Here is a 10,683-nt window from a genome sequence, read left to right on the forward strand (position 1 = left end):
CTTTCTGAACTCTATTCACACGAGCCAAGTAGGATTGGCCTCCTCAGTGTGGTGTAGGCATTTTAGTCTTTATATGCGGAGTCTCCGAACTGGGTACGGGACCTGGGGAGATTGTGTAATACTAGCCGGCTATATCAAAAGCTACAAGCTTTGATCATTGGGGCGTTTATCCAAGATCCCGATGACATTACCCAGGCTGGGATCCTAGGACCTCCCGCCCCCGGAATCCACTTCTTTTCTCCTATAGCTGGCCGATCCGCAGCCTACATGCACTCCACACTAGGTATGATGCACATGTACCTGCATGCCACCTTGAAGCGGACCTGTAGAAATTGCCGTTAGTAATCAGCTGCTTTGCCAGTCGCACAGAGTCCTTCCCTTAAGCCCGGGCATAGACTAAGATTTAAGACCAGAGGAGCTCGTTTGCTCTGAAGCGCGGAGGCGAAGTCTCTAGGGCTCAGTTTAGTATCAATTCTGCCAGCACGGGGAGGTACTCTCACGCACACCGATACCCAGACTCGCAACAAAGCTCAATGCCCCAGCCACAAGGAACAAGAGCCAGACGTTGCCCATGGCGCTGGTAATCTGTGGAATGACGATGTTCTTCTCGCTCTCTGACAACCGTTTGAAGGCGTCACTGCTCGCTCCAGCGATCAGCTCGGTGATCTCCGCTCGTGAACGCTCTGGCAACACTCCGAGCACTCGGTTTAGTGCCGTGTTTTGGTACACTGATCCAGCTATGGCTAGGAACAGAACCATGCCGAGGTTTTGGGCTAGGAGAAAGGTATGAGCTGACATCAACGATAGAATAATCCCAACAGCCTGAGGTGTAGCTTACCAATCGCCATCACCCCGACTGCGTTCGCAATGTCAGAAGGGGGAACAAGGGACTGGATCACCGAAAACCCGGCAACAATGTAGCAACCAGCTCCAACACCGATCAAGACTGTGTAGCCATATATCTTGGCTATGGGGGTGTCATAATGAACAGTGTCTGCTGAGATTAGAGACACGCCTGCAACTTGGTCTGCTCAGCAGGGCACGACTTACACATCAGGCATGTTCCAGTGAGCACGAGACCACTCCCAAAGAAGTACCAGGGTGCAACGAAGGACCACCTCGGCATGAGAAGCCCATTGACCATAGAGACTACGACCAGACCGACGATGAGCGGCAATAGTCGGACTCCAGCATCAAGAGGTCCATCTCCCTGCCGCATTGTAAGCCTGTGCCACGGGTATAACCATGCGAGTAGCTTACCCGGATGAATTGGAAGAACAAGGGGATGTAATAAGTGATGCTCTGATTCCGAGTGTCAGTAGAGCCATCGCCACGAAACTATGAGTCTGAAAACATACCAGCACAATGCCACCGGCAAGAAAGACTTGAAGCTGCATATTCATCAAAAGAGGCTTTCTGAGGAAATGGACAGGATAGAGCCTGTGCTCCTTTGAAACTCCCGGATGAAATGTCAAGAGCAGGGTAGTAGCCACAAGAAGTACTCCCGTCACTACCCATAGCGCAACCAATGTTGCGGAGTTCCAGTCATACACAGTACCTCCAAACGATATTGCTGATACCAAACATGCCGCTCCGCCAACGAAGGTGAAACTAGTAGGCCAGTCCATCAATCTGGCTTTCTCTCTTAAGGTTCTGCCCATCTGCGGATCAACCGAAGGGAAGAGGAGAATGTACGCAGGCGCGAAGACGGCTCCGACAACGAGGTTGATGTAAAAACCCTGCCGAAGTTGTTAAACTTGGCTAGAGATAGAGGACGAGCAATCGCACAACATACCCATCTCCACGTCGCTGAACTCACAGCAAATGCACCACCGACCTAGCTGAATCAGTACGCAATGTCAAATAAGAAGAGGGGGAGAGAGAGACGCACCACGGGACCAAGCACACTTCCCACGCCCCATACAACTGTGCTGCCTGCCATGTATGCAGCCCTCTCCCGCATATTGGTGAGGACCGAGATGTACGTCAGTGTGCCTGCGTACATGCCGGAGCCGCCGACTCCTGCGATGACTCGGCCGACAATGAGCGCAGTCATGTTCGGGGCTGCCCCGCACAAGGCACTCCCGACCTCGAAGAGGAGGATGTTGGCTAGATAAATAGGCTTGATGTTGAAGACTCCGTAGGCCTTGCCCCAAGGCAGGATCGTCATGGTTCCGAGGGCGAAGCCTGTGCCCACCCATGGCAGGAGATCGATTGCGCCAAAGGAGTGGATGATGGAGGGTTGGATGTCTGCTACCTGATGGGAGGGATGGGTATTCTTAGCTCGTGGTAGAGGATAACCTTGGCGCGGAATTCACGTACAATGGTATTGTCGAGGGAGAAAAGAAAGGTCGTCGACAGCATGGCAGTGTACGCGGCAACCCACTTCCAGGATTGTTAGCTAACACGGCAACTCTTTGAAGGACAAGCTTTTTGGATACCTTCCATCCATGAATAGTTCGAGAAGAATCAATGTGCTTGGCAACATCCATGTTGGATTCTTCGTCTGGGCGAGAATCATAGCTCTTAGAGCCCTCCAAATCGCCGGCTCCGGTACGCTCAATTTCCACTGCAGGCATGATGGCGTCTTGTGGGAACCTGGTGAGGAAAGTGGTGGTATATATATTGCAAAGCACTGAAACGAGGTGACTGTCGTATTAGGAACTGGAAACTGTGTTCCAGGGTAATGTTCTGTTTGCACTAGCAAGCACTTCATAGTGGTAAATGAGAGTAACAAGTTCTGGAGTTTTATATCACTGCAGCTCGGCCGACCGCCCGGTGCCAGTCGCGGATGATGTGTTGTTTGGAGTGGTGATCTCCGGCCGGAATAGAACCGGTGCTGCTCCCCACGGAGCACGTCGGCCGAGCGCTCTCGATGATTGGTCCGTCGGTTCGGTGGGTACTGTGCTATTCAGAGGAACGAACGGCGTCTTGCTTCCCTGATACTGTGCTCTCGTAAAAGCCATGAAAGAGATAAGCAATGTATTGTATGCTCAGTAAATGGCTGGGGGCTATTGCAAGGTTATCTCTATGCATCGTCGAGATCCTCGAGGCCTTGCTGTTCAGACCACCACTTCCATCCATTCATGGATGTGTTGGACTGAGCGCGCTAAGGGGTCAATTCGGGGGCTCCTTGGCGCTCAACACCCTGGTCCAGCACTTCATGGCCCCACTGGGATGGCCGCCTGTAAACCCCAGCCCGCCTGACGTAGGGGCGGCCCAAGCCTCAAGCGCTGACTTTGCGCTGAGATTCAACGCTCATCTCGCTACCCTCTCGCAGCTCAACCTTGATGTGACGACATCCTTCCTCGACTCTCTCCAGACCATGCCATAGCAAGTGAAACTCACCAGAAGTTTCTACTTTTGGCCTGAGTATCTAGTGCAAGTTCGCAAACCGCAACTGCTACTGTCATTGTCATCCTGCTCGCGGAGGAATCCGCAGCTCCGGGCGAGGCAAGAGCATGACACCCTCACCGCCATCCCCCGACACCTTCGTCCGCGACGTGACCGACCGGCTCCGCGCCGATGGATGGCGCGGCTCTCGAGCCACGCAGGAGCTGCCGCACTACGACTACGATGACGAGGGCGAGCTGGAGTCGCTGGCCTGCCACAGCACAGTGCGCGGTTTCCACCTCGGCACGGGAGCGTCCATCTACACGCGCAAGATCCTGCCCGCCATCCTGTCTGCGCGCCACGAGGTGATCCTCGTCACTTGCTTCTGGGCCCAGTCCGACACGCTGGCAGCGCTGCGCGACACTCTGCTCCAGCTCGCCGCCCGTCGCCGACGGTCGACGACAGATCTGCCTCGTCTGAGGATCCGCGTCTGCTTTTCCTCGCGGAGCTTCTTCCAGCGGCTGTTTCACACCTGGTCGCCGGACGGTTACGTCTACCCTCCGGAAAGCTGGCCCGCGACTCTCGGGCTCCCTGCGCACGACGTCCTCCAGGCCGCTGGTATTGATCTGACCGTCAAGAGTCTCTTCTTCTTCCCCGTCAGCGTGATGCATCCCAAGTTTGTCATTGTAGACAGGCAGCGGGCGTTCGTCCCCAGCTGCAACGTGAGCTGGGAACCATGGCTGGAGGGCTGCATCGAACTGTCGGGGGCGAATGCCATCACTGGGCTCTTGGAATTCTACTCGAGGACGTGGGACAGGACAGCAGACCCGACACAAGGCTCAGCGGGAACCCTGCCTGGTGACGCTGGAGCGGACAGCGTGAGCAAGAATTCCGACACAGATGATGATGATGAAGGGGGCAACCAAGGCGAACTTCCAGATGAGTCGACAGATGAGTCGACGGTGCGCGCCATCGAGAGCACAGTCGACACGTCTATCCTCCTGCAGAAAGCCGGAGTGACAACGATGATCATCCCATCTTCACACCATCAGAACCCGCAGTTCCACCCTTTCCCATGGCAGTCCCACCCCATCCCGCCGCCCACGCCGCTCAACATCGCCAGCCTCGAGCTGTTCTCCTCGGCCCGCCACAGCATCTACGTCCAGACGCCCAACCTGACCAGCGAGGCGGTCGTCGCCAGCCTCCTGCGCGCCCTGCAGCGCCGCGTGAGCGTGACGGTCGTCACGGGCCGCAGCATGATGTGGCTTGAGCAGCTGGTCACCGCCGGGACGACGACACCGCGGTGCGTCGGCGGCTTCGTCAGGCGCTACATGGCCCTGCCCGGCGCGGCGAGGGCCGTCGAGGGCGAGAGCGACGCCGGCTGCGGGCGCCTGGCGATCTACTACTACCGGCCGCTCCTGGCCGCGGCCAAGAGCCGCCGGGCGTCGTCGGACGTCGAGCAGGGCCGCCGGGCAGAGGAGCCTGTGCAGTCGCATCTCAAGCTCACGGTTGTAGACGACGAGTTCGCGCTCCTCGGGTCCGGGAACATGGACCGCGCGAGCTGGTTCACCAGCCAGGAGCTAGGGATCCTGCTGCACGACGCTGCTGTCGCGCGGCCCATCAAGCAGGCCGTGGACAGGGTGCTGGAGGGGAGGCTCGACGTCGTGTTTGACTCTTTGCATAGCTAGCGTGGCTTCGTGTTCTATATGGGATGAGAGGGAATGCGGATCATCCAAAATGTATCGATTTCCATCTACACTGGGTTGTCACTGGGCCCTCCAAGAGACTTCTGCCACCACGTCTTGCACTGTAGCATGCCAGTATCCTTCTTGAGCCTCAACCCTGTCGAGTCCATTCACCAACACGACCAGCTTGTCGATAAGGCTCTTCTGCTCGGCATGCTGTTGTTGTAAGGGGCCGTCTCGCCCCAAGACCTTGATGGCCATAGAGATCGGCCAGGCGACAAATGTCGATTGTAAATGGAGGTAGTCACCCTGGAAGAACATATAGCCAATTAGCACACGTCCATGATAAGAAGTGAGGTGTATGGGCCTCACCTGTGATCCTCGGCGAGGTAACATGTGCTGCGTGACTTGGAATACCTTCTCCGCAGCTCGCGTGCACTGTTGCTGGCTCTCCAACGCCATGCTCGCTGGTAGTTTCTGCCTCTCGACTTCTTGGACGGCCGTCTCGTGGAGGTGTATCTCCAGTGCGCACATGTTCATGCAGACGGACAGCGCGACGGGATCCGTCTCTATGGCGGAGAGGTCAAAGTACCTGGCAAGGAGCTTGGTTCGCTCGGCTACATCCTTGACCAGAGCATACTGACGATCCCAGAAGCCCATCTGGGCAGTGCCCTTGCCCTTGTTCCGGGAGTGCTCGAAGCATCTCAACGCAAGCTCTATCATGAAAATGCAGCCGGCGAATGACGTTACGCTCAAAGTATCCGGACTGCGGATGACATCGTCAAAGAAGGGCATTGGTCTATCATCTCTTAATGAGTCGATATGACCAGACGATGTCAGTCTGACTGAGAAAGTCTGTCCAAGGATTAGTCTACGCATGTTGCAAAGGAGAATGACACCTACGCTCGGTTCACCCAGATGACACTGCATCCCAGTACGGGTACTGACATAGCTCTCCAAGACGTACAGGGTCCAGAAGGACCGCCGCCTTTCTTCCAACAGTGCTGGATCGCTCGTCGGTGGAAGTGCTAGCTGCAGGTCCAACTCGGATACTTCGGAGGGGTCTCCATCAATCTGATGAAGATCCAGCATCTTGGCCAGCCTGATAGCTCTGCCTATCGTGATCCAGGCCCGCTCTAGCCGCTGCCCCATGATCTCGTATCTGACGATGAGGATCAACGCCTGGAAGGAATCGATACTAGCCAAGTCGCCACTCTGTTCGTCCTGTTCGCACAGGTCAAAGTATCTCCGTGCGAGCTGGTAGCAGCTCTTCTGTGAGCTTCTGTGATGTGCGGACATGGTCGTGCCTAGCAGTGCGACTGCGTAGCTCAAGCTATGTAGGGCGTATGATGAGGGGGAGGCCAGCAGCGCAGCGGAAAACCGTCGACGGCTGAGAAAGGGCAGAGACGGGTGCAGAGTGTCGAAATAGATATCATAACTGGGTGCATCAGCAAAATACGGACCATGACAATGTGATCTCGCAAATCTACTCACAGCCGACTAAGTTCTTCTGGAGAGAGGGGGTTCGCATTACTGCTATGAGTACTTGGTGGTAAAGGGGATGGCACCTCTCTCTGAACACCATTCTCTTTTGCAAATGCATCGAGCCCTGCGTGGGATACAAATATCTCAGGATTTCTGGGAGAGTATAGTGAGTAATAATCCACATGGAACGGTATAGCAGCCATGCCTGCTCACAGGGTACCAAGATCAGCGCCGGCGAAGTTCAGAGCGCTATCAAAGTCGACAAACGAGTCCATATCCAGCCCCATATCGGTGGAGATATCCCCAAAGCCTCCAAATGGCTGAGTTAGAGGATCGTGGGCGACTGGATCTCCGACACGTAGGACAGGCTGCGAGCCCAGAAGGTCAGGCCGAAAAGGGTCGACTGGAGCTGCCTCGGTACTTGCTTGAGCACCTGGACCGACCGCGGCCGCAGCAAGCAGCGCTTCAGCCTTGGCTGTGTCAAAACGATCAGTCCGCTGTCTTTATACAAGACCACGTCGTTAACTCACCAAGTCTTTGCTGTAGCTCGGCCAACTGACGAGCCATGGCGGATTGGCTTAGAGCGGTACCAGGAGTCCAGCTATCGTAGCTGCAGTCCTCTCGAAGGCGTATACAGCGGCCACATTTGGGGAAAGCCCTGTCACAGCGAACTTTGCGCTCCCGGCAGATATTGCAGGCGTGGCGCTCTACATCTTTGCCTTGTCTCCGTCTTGGCCGAAGCGGCGCCGGCTCCACGGGGATGTGACTTGTGTCCTTGAGATCCAGATCATGATCCCCCATCTTTGTCTGAGGGAAAATCAGCAATCTTTGGAATACTTGAAAGAAGGCGAGTGCTTGACAAAAAGCAAAGAGATGCCTGTCGCAGGTAGCTTCTCGCGTTGAACAGGATGTAGTTCAGATCTAACAGCGGCACAGCGAAGAGACAACATGCCTGGCTGGTCATGTAATGGGTGGATCGGCCGGGCTTGGCATGCCCTAACCAAGAACAGCGGGGCCGGCATGGAGACTATGCAGGCCATCAATGTGTATTCATTTCTCATTGAGTTGCTGACTGCTGGTGATCCAGGGTAACTAAAGATGTTGTCATAAACATTGATAGTGGGCTAAAACATAAAACGCTCCGGGTATGCTATTATCCTGTACTCTAACAATCCCATCCCATAACATCGCTGCGCCCCAAACCGGGAAACCCAAATCTTGCAAGAAAGATGTTTACAAATAAATATGCGAGGCCTGCATCAGAGGGCTGTGCTTTTGGATGGCAAGGATAGTGTCGATGTGCTCCCGCTTCAGGGTCGTGTTCTTCCTCGAGGCCAGCAGCGACGCCGTCTTGAGCACGTTCTTGATCTGGCGGCCGTTGAGGTCGAGCCGGGCCAGGACCTCGACCTGCGCGTCCGAGACGTCTGTGTTGCGCCCCGCGCGGTCGAGGAAGTTGCGCCAGATGGTCTGGCGCGAGGCGTTGGTGAGCCCCGGGTACTCGAACGAGACGTGGATGCGCGACTGGAAGGCGGCGTCGATGTTGCCCACGCGGTTGGTCGTCATGAAGAGGATGCCCTCGTAGTACTCGAGCGTGCGCAGGAAGATGGACACGACCTTGTTGCGCTCCAGGTCGTGCGGCGTCCTGGCCTCGAGGAAGACGTCGCACTCGTCGAGGAGCAGGACGGCCTTCCACCGGGCGACCATCTCGAGCACGCTCCTCAGCTGCTTGTCGAGCCTCTCGGGGTCGGAACCAAGGTCGCCCGAGCTCAGCGTGTGCAGCGGGACGCGCAGGTCCTCCGCAACGGCCTCAGCTGTCAACGTCTTGCCCACGCCAGGAGGACCCGAGAGCAGGCAGATGAAGCCGCGGCCCTTGCCGGAAATGACGTCGTCAAAGGCTGCGGCTGAGCTGCTGGAAAGCTGAGACTCTGAGATGGCGTGGATCAGCTCCTTCTGGTCAGCAGGAAGGACGAGCTTGTCGAAGGCACCCTCGTCCCAGGTGATGTCGGAGATCTGGTCAAAGTAGAAGCTGAGCCAGATCTTCAGCCTGAACGAGTAGCCACGGCCCCTGGACTTGGCAATCATGTGGTGGTATGGGGTCAGCTTCTTGGTTGTGCTCTTGGTGTTCTCGTCCACCACGATACCCTGCTCCTTCTGATAGTTTTCCATCATCTCGATATCCTTGGCCGTCCAATCACTACTGACGTAGAAGCTATAAGGACTCCAGCGGGTGAACGCCTGGGCATCGAGAATGATACGGCCGTCGCACTGAATGGGGATCGGGTTGCCTCGGCAGTCCCAGCCCATGGCCGCCCCGGTGTAGTTCTTGTAATGAATACCGGCCATGTCCTCGAACATCTTGCCTCGGGCCTCGAGCTTCTTCTGCACGCCTTCCTTGTCCTTGTGGAACACGAGGGGGTAGGCAAAGAGCTGCGTGATGCTCTTGGTGCCGATGAAGAGACCTATCTCTATCTCGACTTCTGAGCGGCCAAAATTCCTCCCGTCCCAGTCCACGCAGTCGCAGGTCAGAGCAAAGATCTTCATCTCCATGCTGTTCTCGCGGTAATCAGTCTCCTTGAGCTCAAAGGCCGAGATGGTACCGCCCTCGTGGTCATCGTGCATCGAGAGCACGACGGCGCCGGGCTGGAAGATCATCCAGAGGTGGTCGAAGGTAATGACGCCGTTGAGCACGTAATCTTCGAATGCCTTGAGGTTGTCGCCAATCTCATACTTGAGGATGTCGTGCAGCAGGACCAAGTGCTCCTTGGTCTTGTCGTCGAGGTCAGAGCGCTGCATGTACTTGGTGTACTCGGCCCAGCGGTGCACAAAGGGCTCGAAGGGCGCGTCGAACTCCAGCCGCTCCAGCTCGCAGGACACACCGGTGTAGTCGGCAAGGATGGCGGCCAGCGCCTTCCTCAGCCAAGGGCTCTGGATGATGATCGAGTCGGCTTCGAGGGTCTTGCGGCTGTCGTTGCTTTTCTTGTTGCGCACGATGAGGGCGAACTTCTTAGTCTCCTCGTTCTCGGCAGCCTCCTCCACGTCCTCGGGATACCGGTCGACCCAGGTCCAGTCACCGTCGTCATCTTCGGGGCCTTTGTATAGATTCTTGACGGTGCTGACGGAGCCGACCGGCTCGTCCGACTTTGTCTCATCCTTTGTCTCCTCCTTTGTCTCCGTGGTGCTGGTGCCAGTGGTGTCTGTTTTCCAGTCACCATCAGAGTCGTCGCCGTTGGTGCCGTCAAGGTCAGTGGCGACGGCATCGCCATTCTCAGCGTGGCCATCACCGTTGACAGCGTGGCCATTAGCGGCATCACCGTTGGCAGTCTCGCGACTCGTAGAGTCGCCGTTCAATACGCTGAACCCCATTGTGAATGCGGCAGAAATAAAAGAAGCTAGGATGCGGTTGTCTCCAGCATTGGTCTTCAACGCGGAGAAGAGAGAGTTGAGTAGATGAGGGAGATGATAAAGTGAGACGATAAATTGATTGCTCCCACCACAACCCTGATGCATTCCGAGAGCCTGATACTTATATCCTGCACTCGCTCGACAGGCAACTGCTGCCTGCGGCCATGCATTTCCTGGTCCATGCAGCGCCGGCTGTTTGCTCGTTTGTCCAGTACGCCCGGCCAGTGAGTCAACACCGGCGTGCGCGTCCCCGCCAGGCGGATCCTTCCCCGGGTCTCACTGCCATCAGCCACTGGGCCATTGCCAATCAATGCGCACCATTGCATCACCGTCAGCAGCATCCCGGACTTGCCTGCATGCTATCAGGAGTTAGGCAGAGGGAAATGCTGTTTCTTTCCCCACGACTTGTGCGGATTGCGCTGGCAGGAGTGCACGAGTGGGGTTTCAAGCTGAAGGCGTCAAGGCGGCAACCGTAGTGGCGCATAATCCCCCATCCTAGCACGCTGAACATCCTGGAAAGGTGGCGGCCTCGATCCTCCTCAGCGGCGACTGCCGGTTAGTCACGACGCCTGTCGGCAGGCAGCAATCCCTCTGTTATCTTTCCAGGTTGCTCTGGCTGGTCTGGAATAAGACAAGGAGGTACCTACCTAGTAGGTAGACACATGAGATTACCTGCAGATCTGGCGCTTGTGCCTGACTGCCCGGCAGCCTGAATCATTCCCGCACCCGCACCCGCACCCACACAGTGATCCGAACAAACCAGTCGCGCAACGCGGTG

The 10,683-nt window shown here is 56.4% G+C and overlaps 4 protein-coding genes across 4 annotated transcripts; 1 reads left to right on the forward strand and 3 right to left on the reverse strand.

The window, feature by feature from the left end:
- Positions 1-403: 403 nt before the first annotated feature.
- Positions 404-2,579, reverse strand: E0L32_006709 (uncharacterized protein; the record flags this gene model as incomplete). The annotated part of the gene is made up of 10 exons (XM_031141372.1): positions 404-450; positions 501-773; positions 839-997; positions 1,051-1,210; positions 1,261-1,302; positions 1,359-1,739; positions 1,796-1,837; positions 1,892-2,257; positions 2,323-2,385; positions 2,442-2,579. The coding sequence occupies 10 exons, from the start codon at positions 2,577-2,579 to the stop codon at positions 404-406; spliced, it is 1,671 nt and encodes a 556-aa protein (XP_030994540.1).
- Positions 2,580-3,461: 882 nt separating this feature from the next.
- On the forward strand, positions 3,462-5,021 carry E0L32_006710 (uncharacterized protein; the record flags this gene model as incomplete). Its single annotated transcript, XM_031141373.1, has 1 exon — positions 3,462-5,021. The coding sequence occupies one exon, from the start codon at positions 3,462-3,464 to the stop codon at positions 5,019-5,021; it is 1,560 nt and encodes a 519-aa protein (XP_030994541.1).
- A 78-nt stretch (positions 5,022-5,099) lies between these two features.
- E0L32_006711 (uncharacterized protein) lies at positions 5,100-7,304 on the reverse strand (the record flags this gene model as incomplete). Its single annotated transcript, XM_031141374.1, has 6 exons — positions 5,100-5,327; positions 5,391-5,873; positions 5,922-6,456; positions 6,513-6,656; positions 6,717-6,978; positions 7,034-7,304. The coding sequence occupies 6 exons, from the start codon at positions 7,302-7,304 to the stop codon at positions 5,100-5,102; spliced, it is 1,923 nt and encodes a 640-aa protein (XP_030994542.1).
- A 432-nt stretch (positions 7,305-7,736) lies between these two features.
- Positions 7,737-9,866, reverse strand: E0L32_006712 (uncharacterized protein; the record flags this gene model as incomplete). The annotated part of the gene is made up of 1 exon (XM_031141375.1): positions 7,737-9,866. One exon carries the CDS (start codon positions 9,864-9,866, stop codon positions 7,737-7,739), a length of 2,130 nt encoding a protein of 709 aa, XP_030994543.1.
- Positions 9,867-10,683: the final 817 nt, after the last annotated feature.

Source organism: Thyridium curvatum (assembly GCF_004353045.1).
Source record: "Thyridium curvatum strain D216 chromosome Unknown NODE_39_length_367864_cov_79.813791, whole genome shotgun sequence".
Classification (NCBI taxonomy): domain Eukaryota; kingdom Fungi; phylum Ascomycota; class Sordariomycetes; order Thyridiales; family Thyridiaceae; genus Thyridium; species Thyridium curvatum.